General features: G+C 35.6%; 1 protein-coding gene and 1 pseudogene across 1 annotated transcript; one reads left to right on the top strand and one right to left on the bottom strand.

Annotated features, from left to right (window-relative positions):
* The first annotated feature begins 1,294 nt into the window (after nucleotides 1-1,294).
* LOC144971852 (uncharacterized) lies at nucleotides 1,295-4,130 on the top strand (annotated as a pseudogene).
* Nucleotides 3,710-25,200, bottom strand: LOC144971290 (uncharacterized). Its single transcript, XM_078911907.1, has 13 exons — nucleotides 24,860-25,200; nucleotides 22,043-22,105; nucleotides 20,959-21,031; nucleotides 19,639-19,754; nucleotides 18,460-18,560; nucleotides 17,805-17,891; nucleotides 17,274-17,378; nucleotides 13,662-13,742; nucleotides 12,957-13,097; nucleotides 11,460-11,648; nucleotides 8,256-8,451; nucleotides 7,254-7,778; nucleotides 3,710-5,510 (listed from the first exon to the last, which is right to left on the bottom strand). The coding sequence occupies exons 1-13, from the start codon at nucleotides 24,972-24,974 to the stop codon at nucleotides 5,332-5,334; spliced, it is 1,971 nt and encodes a 656-aa protein (XP_078768033.1). The 5' UTR covers nucleotides 24,975-25,200; the 3' UTR covers nucleotides 3,710-5,331.
* Between the last annotated feature and the right edge of the window lie 1,618 nt (nucleotides 25,201-26,818).

Genomic DNA, 26,818 nt, shown 5'->3' with positions numbered 1-26,818 from the left:
GTATCTTATGTGGTGAGTTATCACTAGTCAACATTCTTCCATCAAACTTAGTTTCCTGATCATTGGATATACAAAGTTTAGTCCAGACTGAGGATCTGGACTGATCAAGTTTTCTTTATAAAATAAAAACAAAACAAGATCAACACGCTGAAACAGGTGGTTGATGTGGTCAATTAATTTGATTCAACATTGCAGCAATGAAGAAGGGAATATAATTATTTCAATGTTTGATTGGACCAAACACGTGACAACTCTTTTTCAAAATTGACTGGCATTAAAAATACTATCACTTTCATTTCACCTCTACTGGATCTGGGATCACTGTTGGAAATGTGAATTTATAACAAAGTGTTCACTCACTTTTGACAGTAATGCTGCCTCTTCCTACTGATTTATCTCCATAAATTCAACCCAATAGACTCACTCCTCAGACAGTGAAATCTGTTTTAATGAAATTTGTGCCTTTGTAGAGGAACCTTTCAAAGACATTGTACAGTTTCTGTAGTTTTTTGTTTAACCGTGAAAAGCTTTGACTGTCTTATACTAATTGTCGAGGTATACTTTCAAATTATCTGTAAAATCTATGCATTATAATCCTCTAGTTTGTCTTTGTACTAGTATGTAATTTTTGTGATTCATTACAATTGTTTTGTTTTTGAGTGATACCGTAGAACGGGGTGACTTTGCATGCTGGGGTGACTTTGCAATATTTTCATTAAAAAAGTGAATGTGCTTATGGACGAAGTGGAAGAGTTCATAAGGCTTCCAATGTAGCTCTTCTGTGAAGGAAATACATTTGGCCTTTCAATTTCCTGCTTCAATGTCAATGGTGGACAAGCCTGTTTTTGTGGTTGGTGAATTAACAGCCCTATTTCGTCCTCAATTCAGGTGAGTGCAAACTTTATTTGGTTCATACTCTCAAATTAAGACTTAAGCTTTATAATCTATTGATTTATAGTGCAAAATACTTTAACATTTCCCAATTAGGCTCCCAGTAATGATTCATTGTCTGTCTGTTTACAATGGCTTGATGCAAAGTCACCCCAGCTTCTAGATCTGAGTGTTGCAAAGTCACCCCACCCAATAATAATATTAGTGGGTGCACACTTTTGTTTGTTTAGCAGCAGTATTATGTGAATTAAGGGAGATTGTGAGTTTCTTATATCTTATTGAAATTAAAGATATGATTTTCTTTAGGTTTAAAGGTTTTAAGAATAATATAGAGGCTAATATCATATGAAATGCCTAGTTCTAGATATCTAGATCTAACCTTTTTTTGGGTCATTTTCTTCTTTTCACAGAATTTTCTCACCAGAACCACAATGCCGAGAAAGTATGCTAAAAAGCCTGGAGCCAGGCGCTACAGAGATTATGACGAACAGACTCTTCTCCAAGCAATAAAAGATTGTAAGAGTGACAGTGTGAAGAAGGTGGCAGAACGATGCGGAATCCCATTTCGAACGCTGTGGAACAAGGTGAAGGGCCTTCACCAGAATTCGTGTGGTGGACAGACAGCCTTGAGGAAGGAAGTGGAAGATGAACTTGTGAACTGCCTTCTCATCTGTTCTGAATTTGGCATGCCCTTGGAACACAGAGATGTCAAGCTTGTGGTTTCAGGGTACCTAAATCGCACACAGCAAAAAATCACCGTGTTCAAAAATAATGTTCCTGGGGATGACTGGGTGAGGGGTTTTCTGAAACGAAATGACATTTTAACCAATAGTATGTGCCAAAACATCAAACGCTCGAGGGCTCAAGTACAACCAGAGAACGTGGAGAAGTACTTTTCAAACTTGAAAGGGTCCCTGGGTGTTCCTACTGGTAATATTGTGAATTATGATGAGACAAATTTAGCCGATGACCCGGGAGTAACAAAGTGTATCTTCAGGAGAGGAGTTAAGTATCCCGAAAGGGTTATCAACCATTCCAAAGGAAATATATCAATAATCTTTTCGGGAACAGCAGAGGGGGAATTGTTGCCCCCCTTTGTTGTATACAAAGCCGCTAACCTCTACGACTCATGGCGACAAGGAGGTCCCACGGGACAAGGTTTGCCCGAAGCAAAAGCGGTTGGTTTGATGCCGCATGCTTTGAGGAATGGTTCTCCGTCATAATCGTACACTGGGCTCGGCGACGGGAAGGACCCAAACTTATGATAGGTGACAATTTAAGCTCACACCTCAGTGAGGCGGTCATCTCAAAGTGCCAACAACTTGATATCCGCTTTGTTCTCTTACCCCCAAACAGTACTGATAAATGCCAGCCCCTTGATGTCAGTTTTTTCGGTCCAATGAAGAGAGAATGGAAGCAAATTATGAAAGAACACAAGATGCAACGACCCTCTTCTACATCCCTTGACAAAGCTCTGTTCCCTCGCCTGCTGTCACAGCTTATGGAGAGAATGGGGATAAGGATCCCTGCAAACCTCAAGGCTGGGTTTAGGGCTTGTGGAATCGCCCCTTTCAACATGGACGTCGTGTTGAGGAAGTTTCCTCGAGCTGGTGGGACAACAGAGAGAACCAGAACAGCTCAACTTTCACCTGCTCTGCTGGAGTACCTTCAGCAATTCAAGTACAACCCAGGGGGCAACCAAAAACAGAGAACAGCACGGAAAAGGCTGTTAGTGGAACCAGGCAAATCCATCTCTGGCCAGGACTTAGCCTCCACATCTTCATCATCCTCTAGCTCAACCCCCTCTGCACTTCCTGATGCTACCGGTACCTCATCATCTATGACCAGCACTGACTCTGCTCATGGATCCACATCCTCCAGTTCATCTGACAGAAGGAAATTGCAAAGTCAGACTCAGACACCAGTTCTTAGTGATTCTGTAAGTGAATCCAGTGATAGTGAAGTCGTCAGCAGTGAGGATGAGTGGCAGCCCAGTGTCACTAAGAAAGCTAGATGTAGAAATGTTTTTCAGGACCTTTCATAAGATACATTGTGTGGAGCCTGCCTTGTACTCTGTTTAAGAAGTTATCTTGGATTGTTCTTTTAGTTAATGTCTTTTGTATTGAGATGTTATGACACTTTACTTGAGTTGTTGCAAAGTCACCCCAATTTGGCATGTTATCAAAATAGTCAATAAATTTTATATTGTGGCCATAAAACTTAAATCTTCATTTAATTATTGATTGAAATGCATATTAGGGCCACAGACCCAAGATATAAGAGCATTAAGTAATCTTTAGAAATATTTTTAAGACTTCATTTTTTGAGTTACTTTTAAAATTGATGCAAAGTCACCCGTTCTACGGTATATATTTTAATCGATACACCAGGAAAGGTCCACTAGTATTATTTGATAGCAAAACACCCTGATCTGACTATCCACACTCCAGAAAGGATGAAAATGAGAAGACAGGTGATGGCGAATTACTTCCAGTGCTTAAGAGCCTGGATGACAAGAACATCCCACAGAAGATTTGAAATTATAATGATACTGGACTAATTTTTTGTCCCAATACCACCAAGGTCACTGCGAAAAAAGGGATGTAGAATCTAGTCATTGCGTGTAGTTCCTTGAATGATAGCTTCACTGTATTGTTCTATATTAATGCTTATTAAACTTGATCTAATCACTCTTTCTTGTATAACTTGATTTATTGATTGATTGATTGATGAATTTATTTATTAATTAATGAAGTAATTACTTAATTTATATATTTATTCATTAATTAATTAAGTTACTTATTTATTCATTTACATATTTATTTTCTATTTATATTAATTCATTTTCATACCAGGAGAGAAAACGAAGTTTCCAGCAATTCCATTGGTATACAAACTGTGGTGTCAACCATCATGGCTTTACCCTTGCTATGCCCCAGGATGAAACTCAACAGCACACGTTGCTGTCACAACAGCTCAATATATATTGGTCACAACAACCAGAAATGTTGTGGTCACTACAGCCAAATATGTGTGGGTCACAACAACCAGACACATTTTGGTCACAACAGCCAGACATGTTCCAGTTCAAGGATACCATCACTCTCCTCCTTGCAGACAATAACAGATTGCCGTCAACTCTGGAAGCCGCCTATATGGAGAACAATCTTCTCTCAACATCCATGGAGCACACCAAAACCATTGAGTTTACAGATCCCACACATATAAGGGAGCAATGATCGTTGTGTGGACACATTCGACAAATTCACAGAATGGAACATCGTACTAGACAATTCGTTTTTTTGAAATGCCCATGACCAGGGACATGTCAACGCTTGTTTGAAAAAATATCAGTGAACAGCATGGGTTGTATCCATATTTGACTATAACCCTTCTCTTTATTGAAATCTTTTTGAGGAGAGGTGTGACCGAAAGTCAGAATTCATTGGTCATAAAAAGAAATTGTGTCTGCTTTCTTTTATATTTCCCTAAAATGACTTCCAAATGTCTCAGAACAAACATTTGATCTTTTTGATGATAGTGACTCTGAGTTTTATGAGGACTCTGATAATGACCAAACATATAAGCTACAATCAGAGACTAGAAGATCAGATTCGCCAATATTTAGGGATGATCACTGTGTTCATTCACAATTTGAGAACAGTGGAATCAAATTAACCCAAAACAGTGATAGAAATTGAGAAGTGCATGGATCAGGGTTTACTGTTCTTCAGATTGAAGGTAATGACATAGAAAGAACTCTCATTGCTTTTGGAAACTGTAAAAGAGATAAGGAGACCCATTAATTTGTGCATGTGTGCAAAATCCCAATTTGTGTTAAGGAATACTTTTGTTTCCCCAAAATTTTCGCAAAGGACAAAAATTAGCATTTCTATTATTGTACGTCATCGAAAATAAAACCCAAATGATAATATTCTCACAAGTTATAGGTAGAACAACAACTTTTTAAATAACATGGATACTAAAAAACCCCCAAAAAGAATCAAGTCTCAACAGGGTTAATAACTGACATTGAAGAAGAGGAAATAACAAAAGATGAGATAAACAGAAACATGTTTGCACTGAAATAGACATTGCTTTTGGATCAGATATGATCCAACCAAATAAATCTCCAAAGAAGTCCAAAAGTATATCATTACAGTTGAAAACAGGATCATTATTGGTGAAAGAAATTGGAGAGGGAGAAGAAGGTTCAAGGGGAAAAAAATAAAATTATGACACGCTAATTTTCTTCAATATAATTTTTGTGTACAAACTTAGTTTTTTTGTAAACAGTTACCATTTCATACCACTTTTCAAATACATTTTTTAAAAAATCCAAAAAAAATCAGAGCGACACAAAATGAAAAAGACAAAACAATCCAAAACAAAAACTTAAGATTGTCTAAAACAACAACAATTGAAGCATGACTTAAATGCTCAGCATCCACGTCCACTGGTAGGAGATACCTTAATCTTGGAAGGTAGCAATCGACTTTTAATGTTTGACTTGGAGGAATGATTCTGTCTGGCCTGCCGGAGGATATTTTGTGACATCTCCAGCTCCAACACCCTGTCAGCATCCCAATCATTCTCAGCGGGGTGGCCTCTTTTAATATCTGTGGTGGTCAATTTGGAAAACGGAGATTCAGCATTATATTCTCGTATTTTACCGAAATGCAGTTGCAGCAAGTATGAATTCATAAAAAGATTGACAGCTGAGATAATAGAAATGATGATCAAGATAAAATAATAAGGCAAAGACTGTATGTATATGGAGAAGATTAAAAAAAAACAACTATAAAATAAATAGGCCTACAAATTTTTCAAAATCAAAATGAGGGGAAAGTGCTGGGGATGAGGTTGATCTTATTTGTTCTGTTACAGTTGGTCTGTAAGCAAATATCTCTCTATATCACAAATAAGACTTGTATTGAGCATCCAATTGTTTCTTGACTATAAAATTATGGTTGTGAACTCCCAATTTGGACCAAGTTAGGTCTGAGCATTTGAGACCACTATGCTCTTAGGAATGGCATTTTGCATACATTTCTCAAACTGTCAGATGTGGATGTTAAATTCGAAAGTATCTCTGGTGCAATGCAGCACTTGTTTTGACCAAATTGTACTGATGTCTGACTGGCTCACATTAATTCTATAAATCAAATGTTCTCTGTTCCATCACCATGAGTTGTGAATACTTAGAGCATGGTATTTCACCGTGGCTAAACAAGATAGAAATACAATTTAATCTCTGTTCTATTCAATTTCCAATTTCTTGAGAATCAAATAAACAAAATCACTTGCCAACCTAAATACTGTAAGGTTAAAGTATACAAGTTTTGCATCATTCTTATTATTTTGACTTCAAGAGTACTGGTAAAAAAAATGTAGCCTATGCAAAAATGTACTCTTGAAACAAACACTCCTCTCTTGAATTCTAAAGCACACACGAGACCCAAGCAAATCCAATGTCTAGTGCCACCTTTTCTACAATTACATATTTGCATACAAATCAGGGGTGTCAGAGTGAAATTGTTGCAACCCTTGAACTTTTTTTTCTCTCGAAATTTATACAAAGATACACACAGACCTGCCAACCAATTAAAAATGGAAGTACGGACATGGGTGCAAAGACTGGTAATCAATGTGTGGATGATAATAATGATAATAATAATAATAATAAACTGCTACACTACTGTAGGTATCAATCGACGGCAGACCTTTTGTAGTCGAATTTCAACTGGATGTCTAAGTTTGAAAACGAAAATCACATCATTTTATTTACTTTAAAAAAAAGAATTTATATTTGGATTTTTTTAAATCTAAAAAACAGAATCAAGACTGTCCCGACGAAATAGGGGCAATCTACAAAATAATTAAAAAAAACAAAAAAAACAAAAGTCTATGCATCCACCACAGAATATGAAATGGTAACTTTATAATGAAACCAGAAAGGACACAAAGGCTCACAGAATGCTTTGTTTAAAGTCTAAATTTTGTAATTTGTTAACCCTAGAATATATTGTTTTGAATTTATTATTTCTTTATCAAATAAAAAGTTGCCCATGGATAGCAATAAAGACAAATAATCGCCTTTTCTTAACACAGAATGCAATCAGTCGATCGATTCAGAGCACGGAATACAATATTGCTTGACGCAGATCACCACGAGCGCAGAAAATCAAGAATGGAAACCAACCGCGGTATTACGTGGAACTCTGACTTATCTATATTTTAAAACAAATTGTATTGTTTCATATCATTTGTCACACCAGAATCTCACAGTACAATATATATTTAAAAAAAGAAAAAGAAAAAGACAAAAAAAAGAAGAAAGAAATATTAAACAAACAATCTACCTCCTATGAAATCCTCGATTTCTGGTTCTGAAAGACTTTCTGAACACACACTAGAAGCTGACGAACATGAATAAGATGGGATTTTCATCAAAGCTGACTTTGCTATAGCCGAATGAAGAGAGGGCTGGTCTTTCAATGATGATTTTTCTAGTCCTATCCTCTTGGTCTCTGTCTTAGACACTTCAGGTGACATAAGACGATGACTTATTACATTTGAAGATGGTGAAGATGATATTTTCAGTGAAGACAGAGAGTTATTCCCCTCCATGACAGACAGTGAGCTTGATTTTAAATTTTTTGGAGACTCCAACTTTTTGGAGGGCAAAAGTCTACGACATAATTCAGAATATGAAGGTGTGCTCGAGCATAGCTCAGTTACTCCGTAGTTACTAGACTGGTCATGGTCCAAGGTTTGACAATTTGATTTATCTAGAGAAAGTTTAGACTTTTCCTTTACAGACCAAGTCTTCTTTTCATTTGTCTTGCTGTGCTGTGGTGTGACATTTTTGCCTTTATAGTTGGACTCTGTTGAGAAAAAGGGATAAAAAAACAAACATCAAATATAATGGATGTAAGTGCCCTTGTATTCTATTTTTAAAGAATACACATACATCAAAACAAAAGTTTTTTTAAAAGCAGCATCTTTCCATAAAAACATATTCCTTAAAGTATATTGATTGTTCAAGCTAGGATCAAACAGTAAATATATAAATTTTCTGATTTTATACAATGATCTCAAACAAAACTCTTCTGTTCTTATATTTGGTGGTTTATAGGCAGAGCTCTGAAGCCTGTTGAATTATAAAATATCTGCTAATAAAAAGTGGCTGACAGTTGCTAACATTATTTATGAGTAATATTTAACAAGTCTATTTTGTTATTTGAAAGTTGGTTAATCATGACTGAAACACAAATTAGATTAATTCATTTTTCAAATCACAATGGCATAACTACAACATGGCTAATCAATAGAAAACTTTTATAATGGTAATATATACACACCCGAGTCCTTTTGAGTCTTCAACTTTTCATTACAATTACTATGAAGAGTAGAACTGCTTCTATATGTCAATGGAGCCAAGAACTCCTTCGACACAGTAGAAGTTTCAGCCCTCCTGTATTTTGGCTTTTCTTTAGCAGCTTCAGCAACACGTGTTGGAAGTTCTTGGAACACATATGGAAGAAGATGGCTGCAAGACTGGAGGAAAAACAGCATATAAAAAAATACTAATTAAAAACGAAATCGTTTCATCTGATTTTAATCTAGTCAAGTCTTCTTCCTCTTCTTTGTATAAGTTGATTGTATTAGTCTGACGAGGTATTATTGCATGTGAATATATTTTAAAAAACATAACAAAACAAAAAACAAATCATAGATAAGACTAGAGGTACTGTCTCCAAATTTGTACTGAAAAAACACAATGTACACTTGTCTTGGAATCTTGAAACAACTTGAGATGTTCTATTGAATAGTATTACCAGAGACGCCAACTTTAAATTTGGCTCACAGGAGTTTCAGACACCACTCGTAGGAATTTCAATGCCGAAAGAGGACTTTCCGCACAAAAGAAAAAGGAATTGGAATGGTATTTGGCATTGTGTTTACATATTGTATAGTTCTAAATAGGTAACTGATTAGGATTATATTATGATACATAAACACATTGCCAAATACAATCCCAAAGTTTCCTTATTTTAAATGTAGTAAAGCGCAGAACCTTAATGGTAGAGATACTGGTGGTAGTGAGAATGATGTGGTGTTGGTGGTTGTAGTAATAGTGGTAGTGATGATGATATGGTGTTGGTGGGTGGTGGTGGTTGAAGTAATAGTGGTAGTGATGATGATATGGTGGTGGTGGTTGTAGTAGTAGTGGTAGTGATGATGATATGGTGGTGGTGGTTGTAGTAGTAGTGGTAGTGAGAATGATGTGGTTTTGGTGGTTGTAGTAATAGTGGTAGTGATGATGATATGGTGGTGGTGGTGGTTGAAGTAATAGTGGTAGTAATGATGATATGGTGGTGGTGGTTGTAGTAGTAGTGGTAGTGATGATGATATGGTGGTGGTGGTTAAAGTAGTAGTGGTAGTTGCAGTGATTATGATGTGGTGGTGGTGGTTGAAGTAGTAGTGGTAGTGATGATGTGGTGGTGGTGGTTGAAGTAGTAGTGGTAGTGATGATGTGGTGGTGGTGGTTGTTGTAGTAGTAGTGGTAATGATGATGTGGTGGTTGTAGTAGTAGTGGTAGTGATAATGATATGGTGGTGGTGGTGATTGAAGTAGTAGTGGTAGTGATGATGATGTGTGGTGGTTGTAGTAGTAGTGGTAATGATGATGATGTGGTGATGAAGATGAGGTAGTGGTTGTAGTAGTGGTGGTAGTGATGATGATATGGTGGTGATGGTGATTTTAGTACAAATGGTAGTGATGATGATGTGGTGGTGGTTGTGGTAGTGGTGGTAGTGATGATGATGTGGTGGTGGTTGTAATAGTATTAGTGGTAGTGATGATGACGTGGTGGGGTGGTTGTAGTAGTAGTGGTAGTAATGATGTGGTGGTGGTTGTAGTAGTAGTGGTAGTGATGATGTGGTGGTGTTTTAGTAGTAGTGGTAGTGATGACGTGGTGGGGTGGTTGTAGTAGTAGTGGTGGTAGTGATGATGTGGTGGGAGTGGTTGTAGTAGTAGTGGTAGTGATGATGTGGTGGTGATGGTTGTAGTAGTAGTGGTAGTGATGATGTGGTGGAGGTGGTTGTAGTAGTAGTGGTAATGATGATGTGGTGGAGGTGGTGTTGTAGTAGTAGTGGTAGTGATAACGATGATGTGGTTGGGAGTGGTTGTAGTAGTAGTTGTGGTACTGATGATGATGTGGTGGTGGTGGTGGTGGTTGTAGTAATAGTGATAGTGATGATGATGTGGTGGTGGTTGCAGTAGTAGTGGTAGTTGCAGTGATGATGATGTGGTGGTGGTGGTGGTTGCAGTCGTAGTGGTAATGATGATGTGGTGGTGGTGTTGTAGTTGTAGTGATGATGTGGTGGTGGTGGTTGTAGTAGTAGTGGTAATGATGATGTGGTGGGTGGTGGTTGTAGTAGTAGTGGTAGTGATGATGAGGTGGGGTGGTGGGTTGTAGTAGTAGTGGTAGTGATGATGTGGTGGTGGTGTGGTTGTAGTAGTAGCGTTAGTGATCATGATGTGTTGGTGGTGGTTGTAGTAGTAGTGGAAGTGATGATGATGTGGTGGTGGTGGCTGTAATAGTGATGGTAGTGGTAGTGATGATGATGTGGTGGTGGGTTGTAATAATGATGATGATGTGGTGGTGGTGGTTGTAGTAGTAGTTGTGGTACTGATGATGATGTGTGGTGGTGGTGGTTGCAGTAGTAGTGGTAGTGATGATGGTTGTAATTCTAGTGGCAGTGATGATGATGTGGTGGTTGGAGGGGGGGGGATGTGTCCTTGGAACAATTTGACCTCGCCGGAATTTGACGGAAGTTGCCCGGAGCCCGGAATTTTTTGCTCCAGACCGGAGGTTTTTCCGGTGAAACCGGAGTTTTGGCATCACTGAGTATTACAAAGAGGAACATGTGCATATGCATCTTCATAAAACAAAACAAAAATCCCTATGAGGATTAAGATATACACCCACAACGTGTTTTGCCATGGCCACAGATATAACCAAGATCTATCATAACAAGGAAGTGTTATTTCTAACTCTTAACCAGTACTCCTCCTAAGACTGAATACCCTTAGCTGAAACCCTAAATGCTATTTCCTAATCATAACTAATCATAACTGGTTGCAACTAGTTGTCCATAATTCTCCAATAAAATAATTCAGTTCATAATTTAAAAAATAATGAATGTCATTGGCACAAAACGATTAGGTCTCCTATGTCCACAAGAATAGCCAATTGAATAAATACAATTTTTTTTTAAAAAATCCATTTGAAACAAATAAATTATAAAATCACAGGAGATTAAAAAAACCCAAAGAATCCAAACAATTTATGCTAGCGTTTTACTGGTGCAAATGGTTATGGTGACAAGCTTGGATCTGACCCAGGCAAACAGATTATATGTCATATCAACATCTCCAAAATTGAAATTTTCTGATCCTTCTATTTGTTTTTTAAAAAAGTGATAAGGTTGGAAATTGAATTGAGATACTCATTGTACTGACTGACTTCAACATACTGTACATGAAACAAATCATCTTACCGTGTATTTACTTATCCTGTCCTCCGGCATTTTCCTCACATGATCCAAGTACATCTGCACTCCAATTTGAAATTCCATCAGCAACTTTGCACGAAGTGAATTGTATAATGGAATCATGTGGACAACGTTCTTTAAACTGTCTTGTATCAATTGATTGCACAATGGACGTTGCAGCCACATTTCATCACTCTATTAGATTTGGAGAAAAAAAATAATTGAACAATGAAAGGATATTTTCCAAAACATTACAGTAGGGTTTGCTAATCATAATATTTAAGAAGTAAAACTGCTATTACATATTTTTAGACCTAGCTGTTGCAGGCAACCTCAATCAACTTTATCTTCTCACAGGGTGTCCAGCAAAATTTTAGAGTCAAATTTATGACCTTGAAACAAAATATACGACTTAGGAATTTAAAATACTTTATTATGAAATAAATTGTTTATGCTCGTTTTACAACATCATCTAAACTTCATCTTTCTATAAAAACCCATTTCCAGTAACTTTAATATAATTTTTTTCACTTGTTATTATGTGCTGGTGTGTGTGAGCATAATAAAAATTATTTTTTCTCCAATAAGCCAGGATTATCAGCTCAAATCTGGAACAATCACGGATTTTCTGGGATATCTAGCAGGTTTGGATTTTATGACTGGAGGGAGGGGCAAAATATTATATTTAGATAAACTTTTTCTTCCCAAAATGTCTCTTCAAATGAAATGTTAGATGCAACATGTAAAAGTAATAGTAGGGACAGAAGTAATTGTTGTTTCAGTCGTGTTAATAAAGTGTTAGAAGTAGTAGTAGTAGTAGTAGTTGGAAGTAGTAATAGGAGTCGTAGCAATAGTATTGGCATCTTTAGAGATAAAGGCGCAGCAGATGTCAAAGAAAAAAAAAAAGGGGGGGGGGGGGGGTATTGTAGGGGTTTGTGCAATAGTGCATGTTTAATGTTGCCCCAGAGACTTGATCAGAGAAGTCTCCCATCATCAGTGGGAAGCAAAATGACAACCAAGGGATATTACAATGGTCAGACTGTATGTCTGACTGGTGTCTAGGATTTTCAAAATGGCCGCTACGAAATGAATCCTTGACATTGTTTGCATTTGTAATTTTGTGCTACCAGATTTCCTCAAATAAACATTTTAAAACATTTTAGTTCATTGAATCTTCAACTAATTTATGAACCAGGGATGCCAATTCAGAAGGCAAAATTGTACTGAAAATTTATGCAAATGGACGAACCTCTTTCTGAGTGCTGAACTCAAGTAAAAAAGACAGTATTTACTTACTTTTTTCCATTTAGCAGGTGATTCGAAAATATACTGAGGGTTTATAACAGACTGAATTCCGTAAATATACTGAAAATTGGCAACCTTGATGAACAACTACGTAACGACGAGGTCAAATTCACAACATTTTTAAAACCTTGCTGGACACCCTGTTCTCAGTTTGATTATAATAACTTTATGATAAAAAATCCCATTAAATTAACTTACCGAGTTAAGAGTTCTTTCAGAAAATTGATGAACGTCTTTGTTCTTTAAACCTAAGTGAGTCATCAAAGTTATTGGTAAGTTGTCAACAATTCTTGGCCAATCTCCTCCACTTGTCATACGAAAAGCAAAAACTCCAGCAACCTATAATAATATACAAAATATCTATGAAATAGATGAATAATTCACACATCAATACCAAAACTCCACCAGAACTCTTAAAATTGAAAACTTAAAAATGAAAAGTATATTTAGAATTTTGCATTTTGTTGTCAGTCCCGAATTATTCAACTACCTCTACTGTGCGACTATGTGGTCTTGAGTTATGACACTTGCTTTAGGATCGGAAGGTCCTGGGTTCGAGCCTCGCTCGGCACACAGTTGAGTCCTTGGAAAAGACTCTTTACTCACATTCTCTCACCGTACTCAGGTGTAAAATGAGTACCCGGCCATCAACAGCACTGTCTCTGTCGGAAAAATTGTAAAATCGCCGAACCGGCGTCATGTCTCGTTCTACATGTTACAACTTGCTGTTGGTCAGGGACCCTTTGTAAAGCGTTCTGAGCACATTTAGTGGATATTGCTCTATATCAAAGTTCTAATTTTAAAAAAATAATTTTTATAATTAATGCTGCAGATGCAACAGACAGTGGGTAATTATCCTTACAATTAAAAACAGACATTCAGATCATTCTCATAATAACTTACCTGAGTATCAAAAACATTTGAAAGATGAACTTCATATTGATGAAATAGTGCATCAGAAACCATCCTACAGTCATGGATGACCTAGAAAGAGGTAGTAAAAAACAAATATTATTTAATAAAACATCAGGGCTGTTTGGGAGGCTGCATCCAAGAAGGATCTGTCATAAAGAAGAAGAAAAAATTCAAGGACGTATGAGGGTCTGCTGAAAAGTTTTGCAATTTCCATGATAACTTGCTCATTTTTTACGAATAATTATTAATAACGAATAATTGTTAAACAATACATCAAAAGAAGGATTGAAATCTTAGTTACAGATTGCTTACTTTATTTTTCAATATAGTCACCATCACAACCAACACAGAGCCGTCATGCCAATCCATTTGATGCATCCCCATTGACTAAAAACTGGAATACTTTCTCTCAAGACCAAGATCGGACAGCAGCCTCCACGTTTTTGTCGCGTTCACAGTGGTTTCCTTTGAGATACTCTTTCAATTTAGGGAATAAGAGGAAGTCTGAAGGTGCTAGGATGGGACTGTAGGGTGGATATGGCAAGGTGGAGAAATCCATTTTCCTCAATGCGGTTTGAGTCTGCTGGTTCGAGCATTATCGTGTTGCAATATGGCATTTTTCTAGGATCCTATTCTTTTCAGTTTCTCGTTGGTCTTTCATGCAACTTGTCAACATTCCTGGGACCCACCTTTCCTGTATCGAAGGATCACTGTTACAATGTGGTGAACTCTTTCCTTTGGAATACCAATTCCCTTCGCAATGTCAATTTGTCTAACATGCTAATTTGCCAGAATCATGTTTTCACTGTTGCAATGAGTTTAATCTTGGAAGTTTTGTTTCAATCCGGTCTCCCCCATCCACAAACCTTACCCATTGCCAAACAGTGTTGTAATCAACAGAAGCATTACCATAAAGCTGCTTCACTCTGGTATAGATTTCAAAGGGTGAGCAGCCTTCAGCATTCATTAAAATCAATAAAAGCACATTGCTTGAATCAAATAATTTCAATTTTTGTTTTGACGGAGGGTGTTGAACACATAATAGGACAAAAGTGATTACGTCATAGACCTTAGAAATTTTGACTCATTACAGCCAATTAGTTAGAGAATATGTATACCAAATGTTAAGGTTTTAAGTCTTTAAAAGTATAAAGAAAATTACAAAACTTTCTGGCCCACCCTCATACATGGGCACAGGTAAAGGGCGAGGAAAAGTATGCTGATTGCTCAAGAGATAAATTAAAATTCATGAGAGCCGAGTTAAATAAATATTTAAAATATCGCTTTTTCTTTCAGGATTTCTTTCGGAGAAAGGCTGAAGTAACCCATTGTCAGCTGCAGAGACTTGCTGTAAAGTGAGGGGTTTCTAGCTCACGTAAAAAATGAGGGTCCAGATAACCCAGTGATAGAGCATTCCCCTTACAAGCTAAGGTACTGGTTTGGAACCGAAGTGACATTGGGTTATTTCAGTCTTATTTTTTTAACCCCCCCCCCCCCCCCACCCACTAGATCCAGATCAGTTCCCCCCCCCAAAGAAACTGGAATTTTGGAATCTCTGCTTTAAGGTGAAAAGATGAAACCAAAACATTCTAAATTCAAAACAAATATCTAACTGTCCAGCAGAGTCTTTCAAGTTATCATACAAAATACACATCATTATGAAATCTTGTCATAAACAGAAACACATACTCCCAAAGATCCATTTCTCATTCATCTTCGATCTACTCAATCATGTACCAGCATCACTACCAACCCAATACATCACTATCATTTTGAGGTAAATGTAGTGGTGGAAACAAAACAAAACTAGATCACCCAAAGAAGCTTGATCTTATTTCATATAAGTTAAGGGGCGGTTTGGGTCTTTTCAAAAAAAAATTTAATTAGCAATATTGGGCGGTTTTAATCATTTTGTATCGTCATTATAGGTTAAAAAACAACATTTATGGTGAAAAATTTTAATCATCTGTGTTGATGCCCATTTTGCGGCCGAATTTGGGGGTCTGACATCAAAAAATATAACAATCTTGTGGCAAACGTTCCACAAAAACTAATGAAGGAATGACCTCCATATTCTTCCCTCGTGTCAACATTGTACCATAGTGTGTCACCATAGAGAGATTTTACGGCTTTAGCTTATGAAATTTTTATTAGATCATTACAAAGTTGAGAATCAAAATGTTATGAAAAAAATTGATGTAAAAAATTCAGAATTAGGATTATAATTCAAAATTCACACATCTTATCAAAAAAATCTCTCTATGGTGACACAATACATTATCTCTGTGATAACTGTGGAAATTTTCAGACAATTTCATTGAATAGATTCTGAGAAACGTTTGACACAGTATCCCATACCCTTAGAAATATGACATTTTGAGAAAATAGCAAAATAATTTCCCGTTTTTCACACTTTCTCACTATCTGTACCATTTTCGACTGTGTTTTTTGTGCCTTTATAGTCTACTTTACGAATTTGGACTTCAATTATATTATTTTTCGGATAATAAAAAATATTTTTCCACCAAAATCTCAAAATCAATTTTTCGAAGGATTTTCCTAATAATTAGACCCAAACCGCCCCTTAATGTGTTTTAATAACTTATTCGCTCGAATTTGATACAAACGCATATCATTTAACTGACTTGCATCATTTAAAGTGTTTGCCAAAATTATTCACCAAGATGCACAGCAAACAACTTTTCAAACAACAAGAACAGAACATCCAAGTGGCACAACTATGATGACATAAATTCGCACTACATCAATGATATAGTTTATTTATATGGATTTATTGTGAAACGGTATTAAACATATAAATTGGTTACTCCCGCTGCATTTTAAAATTTAATGTGCAAACTTTATCATGTATTTCTGACTGACAGCAAAATTAATTCATATAGCTGTTATCAATAAACTAATCTTATCAAAGGAAAGCTCAAGGCAAAAGCATCATTTAACCGTTTAAAACTATAATTTATGATAAAATGCACATTGTAAATGTATACAAATTCAAAATAAAAACAGCTCATATATGATAAAGTTGACTTGAAATTTGGGGTCCTGCAGACCTGAATTAAAAAAGAGAGGAAAAAAAAAAAATCACTAAAAATACAACAAATGTTAGCATGGAGGTGGGTTGTGGTCTTAAATATGATGCTGTAGGGTATTAGGAATAGTTTGATGCGGTCATGGATGTTGAAATGGTGGTAGAGGTGTTGCTGTATTTTTGTCATCTTTCTTTTTAACTCTTCTCATGATTATGATTTTTACCATGATGGTTGAGCAGTATGAAGATTATTCATGTGTGCATGCATGGCATTCAATCGCACTCACTAAAGGTAGTGTTGGAGCACACAGGTGTCTACCAACCAATCAAAATACTTTGCGAGAGACAAGCATCGCAGTCAAATGGTAGCAAAACGCACTGAAAATGAGATAAACTAGGACACCATTAGCCTTATGGATCTGAGTGATGAGTTCTTCACTCAACAATCTCGCCCCTTGTATGACAAGCAGGGAAAATTAATGCTTGTTCACCAGATTAAAAACAATGCTTATTATTGAAGAGAATGATAGAGTGATAAAAAGCAATTGTACCTTAAGAACATCTTGTGATTCCATTACAGCTTGCAGTCCATCCACAAATCCCTCCAAACCAAGTCTAAGAATGTCATAAATGATGATATCACTTTCTGTGGCCACCTGCAATTATTTCAGAAATGGATGGAATTGACAGTAATTAGCGATTTAACTCAGGAATGACACATCCACACAACTACTACATTACTGCACCCTCTATCACCCATTCCCTTGAAGTTTACTCAATTATGTGAAAGAGAGAACTAAATTGATATAAGTCTATTACAAATTAATGTCATGTGCTAATTTAATCATGCTCTTCATATGCTTGGACAACATCAAGTCTAGTCCATTCCTTCCCAATCACATAGAGATAAAAAAACAAAAACAACTAAAACAACAACAAAAACAATTATACTTGAGTTGTAATAAAGCACAAAAATTGTCAACATTAATAAAAAAAGCTTTATCTTTAGTTCTGGCATAACTTTGGAAATATACAAAAATAGTGTTATTAGCCATCATCTGGCGCTGACAACACACTCTCACCACAATAAGTGATATTGTTCCTTTCCGGCAAACATTCACACCATAGAATGTCACAGCTATTACATCTTGTCTCATCAGGTATGTTATCTGTCATAGATATAAAAATAATAAATGTCAGGCAAATGGTACCAAACAGGAGAGAGTAAAGGTTAGCAAGATTAAACAAAATTGCAGATTTGCAAGAAAAAAAAAGGAAAAAAAAGGGAAAGAGAGAGAGAGAGAGAGAGAGAGAGAGAGAGAGAGAGAGAGAGAGAGAGAGAGAGAGAGAGAGAGAGAGAGAGAGAGAGAGAGAGTGTGTGAGAGAGAAGGGGGAATTGTCAAATTGTTCCTCATAAATTTGTAAAATTTAAATTCAACAAGTCGAACAGCAAGCCTAATTTTGCCACAGTGCTGTGGGTACAGGTTATTAGAGTAGCATATAGTTTCTACAAATTGTCTTTTAATTTAGTAATTAGTAATGGTTATTTGTTGACATTCAAAAATCCAGTATACTAGAATTGTACACAATGCTAAGATTTTCAGATGATCTACTTACACTGCTGCGAAACTTATCACAAGTTCGACAAAACATTATGTAGTTATCCATTGTTATTATTACTATTATTATCATTATAGAATTGTACAAAATGCTAAGACTTTCCGATAATCTACTTACACTGCTGCGAAACTTATCACAAGTTCGACAAAACATTATGTAGTTATCCATTTCATAGTAATCTTCGTAATTCTCAGTTTCTTCAGAACTGCTACCAATACCTGTAAACATAAACAAAAGGGAACAGGAGATTTTAGAAAAAGTTAAACTATTACCATTTTAAGCGTCTTGCCTCTCTGAGCCATGATCGTTGCTTAAATCATTACTTGTATCACCCACCAACAAAACCAGCTATTAACTGCTTGCGAAGGTATCAGACTTTGCTTTCCTGACAACAATGGATACCACTATGTTTTTATGTGCTACCTATGTCAAATTATATTTCGTTTCCCCTCAAAAATGTATTTCAACTTCTTTAATCCTGATTCTCCCTAATAAAGGAATTATGAACACATGTATTTCATTGATTTCATTTGTCTTGTTCAGAACATGAACATGACTGCTGTTTATTTTTCACATTCTCCTTGCAAAATATATGACTTTAAAATTTTGGACTCATTTTTTTATGCTCGTGGAACTAAATTCATTGAAAATCTTTGAGGTAAACGACCTTTAAATCTGAATAATTATTTGTAAAAAATCATACTATTTGCATGTTTGTTCTGAAATTAGCTTCACAAAAATGTATAATTATGGTAGTTTTGTATTGTCTACAATTATTTTTTGCAGACATTGTGTCAAATTCAAAATGAATCCAGATTTTAAGCCACAATTTGAGTGCACAATATTTCTTGAGCTGGGCGTTAAGAGAGTTAAGTCTTAATTATTCATATATTTAATGGTTTCAAATGTTACCATTTTTTTTCTCAAACATACCCCAGTCACCAGCTTTTCCTGAATTAATTTTTTTTTTTTCATAGAAGGCATTATGGTAAAAAAAAACAAAAAACCCAAGGGTTATAATCGGTACGCAATGTTGAGATAAGTTTGTCACCGCAAAAAGTATCACGATTATTGCATACCCAAGTATTTCTCGTGGAAAAAAGTGTTTCATAACTCAACGTTATGTAACATGAGAAGATATTAAGTGGGAAAAAAAAGTCAAATGATAGAGAAAATATAAACATAGTGCAGTCCGTTTGCAGATGTAACTTAATATATGATATAATTTCAAAACAATATAAATTTTCTGTCCTTCAAAAAGAACATTGAGCAGAGCACAAAAACTTATAAACAAACCTTGATCTCCACTATCATCTCCAAGACAATATTGAGGCATTTCAATTTTCTGGTCTGAGCTACACCCGTCTTTGTTTTTCAGAATGCCTTTAATGGTCTGTGGTTGTTGCCCCATTCTGGTAAGTAAACAACAGTAATTAATTTATCCATACGGGACCCAAAGGAAAGTTTGATCATAAAACAGGTGAACATATAAAGAATCCTATTACATATCCCTATTACAATTTGCTGTTAATGGGCTGTCCTGACAAATAAGTTGAATCCAAAAGGTACAGAACAAGACTGCCAGAATCTAGACATTGGTTGACCTGAAAAAAAAACAAGCTATGCTCAGAGCAATAGCCAAAACAGAATACAAAATTGCCATTTTCTAATTCAATGCACTAAATTCCTGATCTCTGAGCTACATTCAAGAACCATTTGTTCCCTTTCTCTCCAATTCAACAGATTAGGTCATCAGATATCCAGCCAAAAAGAGTGCCCAAAAAACACGCCTTGCACATTTTGGCAATAGAACATTCTATAATGCAGTTTATAATGCAGTTTCTATAATGCAATTTGTGACTTGCTTCCTTGTCCTGTGTTAGTGTGGCTCAGAGGCAGCATTAAGAATTTCAACAAAAAGCTGAAAAGCTATTCTTTTACAGAAATTTTTGTCACAGACGACTTCTGCTTGATTAGTTGATCATTTGTCATATCTTAAATTGTTATATGTCAAATATCACTCTTTATTCTCTCTTGTAAAAATATATATATTTAATGTGTGCAACTGATATAGGTCTTTGCACTGTATGGGAGTATTTATGGTTAGTCCAGTAATATTGTAAAGATTTGGCAATTAGCCCTTTTAAAAGAATATGATTATTATTAGGTGATAAATTAAGCAATTTTCCGAGATATTTCTTTAAAAATCTGCTTCAAATTGTATAAAATAACTTGCTGACAAGTTTATCTATTCATTAAAAAAAAAAAATAACAACTAACAAATGAAATATAGATTTTCAAAAATGAATACTCCAAAATACATATTATGCTGACGTATGCAATCACATGAGTTAATTTAAGATTAATTGTAAAAAATGGGTGGCATTTGAGTAAAAGTAGGCCAGTCGTCATTAAGCTTAAAAAAAAACAAAAAAAACGGAGGTGCCAAATGCTGATAGTTAAAAATAAAAACACAAACACCCTGGAAATTTAGTACATTCCAAAGATCTAGCATCCGTGAAGACATTTTTAATGAAAATACATTTTGTTCACATAGAAATGTTAGCATGAAACCAGAATAAAAAATAAGATTTAAAAACAAAGAAAACAACTCACAGACTTTTCTCTTGAGGCTCATTGCGCGCAATATCTTTTTTTGTCAAATCTTGTCTTTCGCTTGACAGTACCACTATATATGGGAAAAAAAAAGAGAGAGAGAGGAATAAAACAAAATTGAAGCAATCAACCATTTGTTTCAGAAATATGTAAAATGTGGAAAAATAGAACATGAAAAAAAAAAAAAAAGTTGATGCTCTCTTTGCTCACAAGCCCCTCCTTTCCTTCTCAATTTCTTAATTACCCCCCATTCTCCCAGTAATCCCCTCTCCCATAATTTCCATTTCACGTTATCCAATAGAATTATCTGGAGAAAAAAAAATGGCTCATCATTGACAAATTTATGGAAAAAAGGATCTAAAAAGCAATCCTAGTACCAGAGCTTAAAGACTTGTAGAGATGAAGTCATTTTGAGAGCTTTTATGACCCATGGCGTAAATGACATCATTGAGAGCTATAGTAAAGAACCCGTGGCAAAGATGTGCCAATCAAACTCATCTGAAAACACTTTGGAATTCTTTAAGGTAGCCATAAATGATGTGATGATTTTATGAACACTTTTCTTTTAATTTCTTTTTCTCCTAACTAATACTGCTACTACCACTACTATTACTACTACTACTACTAGTAATAATAATAATAATAATAATAAAATAATCCATCATAATGAGTGAGGAGTAATTTTATAAAGTATTATTTTTAATCACGAATAGATATATGAGTAAATTTAAAATGTTACCTAAAATAATTTTAAAAAACAACTGTTGTCACCAAAATAAAAAGATTTGCAAATAAAATCAACAAATTAAATTCTCTTTGAAATAAGCTTATGTTAAAATTCATAAAATAGAAATAACACAGAATGACCAGATTGACTTGACTGAACAGTGAAATTTTTGGGTGCCCCCCCCCCCCCCCCCCCCCCCCCAATTAACATGCAAAATGTTTTAAAATTTATTTTAAATCATTATGGTTTTAATAATCCTTACTGCTTACTGTGACATTGGATTGTCACTTAATTGGATTAGCATGTCTGTAGAATACATTGCTGTAACCAGTGGTATGTGCACAAAATTTTACTCACATTCCTGGATATTAGATGCATAAAAGTACTGGAGACCAGGCAACTTTGTCTTGTTCATTGTCACTGAAAACAAGGGAATGAGCTTAAAATGTAATTCAGGATAACATAAGAAACATAAATAAAATGAAAGAGCACAAGGCATTGCCAGGGATAGTTAGTCTACTTTAAGAGAGAGAGGACCAAAAAATATAAAGAAGGAAGTAAAATTGGTTGTAGGATCTAGTTTTGTGGAAGTATTGTGTAATAAATTACATTTAATAATAATGTGTGGAAGACAGGAAAGGAATTTGAAATAATAGGTTAGCCGGCAGTTGAGGAATGGACAACATATTTGTGAAATAATCAAACACCCTACCACCAACACATTTATTATTGTCCACTGAGTCCATACCACCAGTATATCATAGACAAAGAGGAAAAATATGTTTAAGATAAAACATCGTCGGTGATGATTCTGATGGACATAAGTATATTGCTTTTATTTCGATAGCAACTCTACAATTTTTGGGGCCTCTTCTCCCCCCCCCCCCCTTTTTTTTTTTTTTTTAATTTCCTCTTTGAAATTTTCACCAGCATAAGTTGTGGCTGAAATTTAATAGGAGAGGGAGGTGCACAAAACTTCTGAAAAAATATGTCTAAGATATTTCAACATTTCAATCTCTGAGTTATCCGACGATATTTAATATTTATCCCATACCACAGTGAGACAAAGAGAAAAAATAGGTGTGGAATAAATATTGTATTTCACTAGTTAAATAACATAAACAAAAGAAATATTAATATACGCTGACACTTTTTACACTTTGTAAATGGATAAAAAGACAGGAAACGAGATTCCCAAAATTCTATGTTTAGAAAATCTTTTCTTTTTTTTTTTGATGGATAGGCACATCATACAATAAAATACCACATAGCACTCTCTCTAAGTTTCACCTCAATGTTGGTAAATAAAACAGCATTCTAGAAGATTATTATTATCACTGTTGAGATTATAAAATTACAATGGATTGTAAGTAAATGAGTGTCAGGCTTGATTGTTTGATGGTGAAGAGATTCACATTCTAGCGAAGGTACAGTTCAAGGTTGACATTATTCTTTATTGTAGGTATCTATATTTTTAAGTAATTGAAGATGACGAAAAGTGGTCCGATCACACTCCCTGTTGTGAGTTTTTCTTTTTTTAAAGATTTTTATTTTTATCATCTCTGTTTAGGCAATTCTTCCAACATTCTGATCCACAGAGCAAAACGCTCAAGACATTACTTTCAAAAATCTTTATTTTAGTGCTGGAATATAATCTCGCTGCTCTCCAAATCTGTTTGAGGGAAGCAAATGTCTGGTTTGCCTTACTGATTGTGGTTTTGATCTCTGCATTGCAGTCACCATCTATTGTCAGCCCAAGTACGTGAATTCTTGAATATCTTCTAGCAGAATTCCATCAATAAGCACTGGATCTTAGTTTAATGTGTTGATTCTCATGACTCATAATATTCCAGCACTAAAATAAAGATTGTTAAAAGTAATGTCTTGAGAGTTTTGTTTTATGGATCAGAATGCTGAAAGCTCACAGAGAGTATCATCCAGAAACTTGTATTCCAAAACAAATGTTTGCGACGAATCTTCAAGATATTCTGGCCAACACACAATCTGAGACCTGAGAGTGAGAGCTGAAGTGGAGTCTCTGGAGAGTCTAATTCAAAAGAGAAGATGGCAATGGTTGGGGCATGTCTGTCGCAGACCTGATAAAAAACAAACAATAAGTAAAAATGCCCATTTTCAGTTCAAAATGTCAAAATATTGTATTTTATTGATACCTGGATACCTCTGTATAGAGCTTTTAGACTTGGTGTTGTCTCCTTCGCTCCTCTCATCTATTAATGATTGGACCAATTTTTATAATTGAACTTGTTTCCTAGGGTGTTGCTTATCTCCAACTCTGCTTTGAATTTATTCAAATTTTTTGCTGATACTGTGGTTTCTTGCAGTTTATTCCAGTTATTTACAATTCTAGATGAAAAAAAGTTCCTTCTTTCATTTGTTTTAAAACGTTCTTTTTCCAGTTTCTTGCTGTTTCCTCGTGTCTGACTGTTCTTGTTTGGTTTAAGAAATCCTGCCTCTACCCTGTCTATTCCCTTTACTATTTTATATGTTTGGATCATATCTCCCCTTCTTCTCCTGTAATCTAAGGTCGGGAGATTTAATTCTTTCAATCTTTCACAGTAGGTTTTGTCTTTCAGGTGTGTGATAAGTTTTGTTGCTCTCCTTTGCACTCTTTCCAAACAGTCTTTGTCTCCCTCAAACTTGATGCTCTTTGCTTTTGAAAAAAAAAAAGGCATTGGCATCATAGCATTGTTTTTATTTTATTTTCCTGTTAAGTATCATTTGATATTATCTGTTTTATGACACAAATTTAAATTCCACTGCATTTTTTTTCTACTAACTATTTGGGGTTTGTGAATAACTACAGTCTAATAAATAATTGTAACCGCTCCTTGCAGTGTTTCAAAAATCTGTCGAGACACTCATTTTGTAAATGAGAAACAATGAATGACCATAGTCATAGTTGTGTAAGTGACAAATTTTAAGTGGTATTGGTACTGGTACAGTACAGACAGTAGTCAGGTAAGCCTAAGCAGGTAAGACTATGACCAAGCGCCAAACTAAGACTAAGACTAAGACAGAAGAGAACGAATTTCGCCCGCATCTTCGTCTAGTGCCATCCTTAATATATATCCGTAAATAGATATAAGCTGAGCATGGCAGTTATGATTGATTTAAAATAACACTAAATTAAAGCTTACAATTACAAATACGAACCATTTTTAAGGCCAATTTTCCCAGTATTTTCATCGGTCGAGTATACCATCCCATGAAAAGTTTGGTTGTCCACAGTTGTCAAAGTGGCATACTGAACTTCTTTGGAACCAGCCATTTCCAATATGTTCCAACAAATTCTCCCTCTTTGAAAAGTCAAAACTGCATACGCTGATCTTTCCAAACGTGTTCAAGATTACGATGTTTTCAACTTCGATTCAATCGCTCAATGGGATTTTCAACTTTCAGTTTTAGTTCGCAGGAAGTAGTAAAGGTAGCGTTTACATTCTCTCACGCGAGACTATATAGGTAAACAGTGTGGTTCTCTGACCTCGTTTCAAAGCAGGGTTGCCAGATCATTTTTCAGTAAGTGACCAAACTAGCTATAGCAGGAGGCCAGATTCTTCGGCAGGAGGCCAAATACCACCAAACCCACCTTAGCCTCGCGAAAACTCTTTAGATTTGTTAAACAATTTATTCCCCCCATTTTTGAAGAAGAAAAAAGAAAATTAATTTAAAGGAACATTCGCTGTACTCACCTTAATCAAAACACCATTTCGCCATTGCAATTGCTCACTAGATTCTGTGCATTTGTTGACATCGTTGAATTTTTCCTTTTAAACTTAAACAACATCATAGGTCACATATTTGAGTTGTAATCAGCGCAACGAGAAAATAACGAATAATTGACTTGAGACTCAGAAAAAATGTCACATACAACCGAATTATCACGATGGGAATAAAAAGTTCATTCTAGAGGTCTACACACCTGGAGAACTCCTCAACAAAAGTAACATTTTTACAAATTAAACTGAATTCAACAGGCCCGTTTCAACGAACCAAGAATCCATTATTGCTCAGCATTTTTACTACTACAAGTAAATGTGCTCGATCCCGAAGAACACTATTCGTTCTGGTTGTACATGGCAGCTGTAAACAAATTAATCATGTCTTTCGTAACTTGGAAATCCACACAGCATTGCTTTTTGAAAATAAATATGGGCCTTTTGGGCGCGATTGCGTGATAGCAGAGATTCTATATATAGAAGCATTAGCAAATGCAATCTGTGGCGTTAGTACGTGTTGCATTTAGATATTTAGATTGCCAAATAAAATAAGTTTTACCGGTACCAAAGTAAAACGATATAACGGAGAAAGTCAGAGGAGGCCAAAAAGTTGGTCACAGGAGGCCAAGTGGCCAAACCAAATTTTGGGAGGCCAAATGGCTTGGGAAAAGGCCAAATTTCTCAAATTTGGCCACCAGAAGGCCAAACTAGCAACCCTGTTTCAAAGCCCGTTGTTCTCGAAATCAAGTTCGGGGGCCCCCGCGCGTCCGGTGGCTACGGACCAAAGATTATGATGATCGTAAAAGGATGGCAAGATAATGACTTCAATAATGGTTGAATTATATATATTTACGTTTCAAACAAAACCCTTCATCAGCTAAAAAAACAAACGAACAATGAGCAAGAAAAACACGCAGAGGATACATGAGTCAATGATGCTCTCTCTCTCTCTCTCTCTCTCTCTCTCTCTCTCTCTCTCTCTCTCTCTCTCTCTCTCTCTCTCTCTCTCTCTCATAGTAGAAGTAGTAGTAGTAGTAGTTGTAGTAGTAGTGGTAGTAGTAGTAGTAGTAGTAGTAGTAGTAGTAGTAGTAGTAGTAGTAGTAGTAGTAGTGGTGGTGGTGGTGGTAGTAGTAGTAGTAGTAGTAGTAGTAGTAGTAGTAGTAGTAGTAGTAGTAGTAGTAGTAGTAGTAGTAGTAGTAGAGTAGTAGTAGTAGTAGTAGTAGTAGTAGTAGTAGTAGTAGTAGTAGTAGTAGTAGTAGTAGTAGTAGTAGTAGTAGTAGTAGTAGTAATAATAGGAAAGACATTTTACACATATTGTGTTTCTTCATGTCGGAGATGGGCCTTTGATTCTGAGATTCCCTTGTTGTAAAGCAGCTTGGTCTTTATCGGCAAAATA

Source organism: Berghia stephanieae, chromosome 4 (assembly GCF_034508935.2).
Source record: "Berghia stephanieae isolate SIO BIC M18660-M18661 chromosome 4, UCSD_Bste_1.3, whole genome shotgun sequence".
NCBI classification, from domain to species: domain Eukaryota; kingdom Metazoa; phylum Mollusca; class Gastropoda; order Nudibranchia; family Aeolidiidae; genus Berghia; species Berghia stephanieae.
This window is presented reverse-complemented; position numbering and strand designations above follow the sequence as displayed.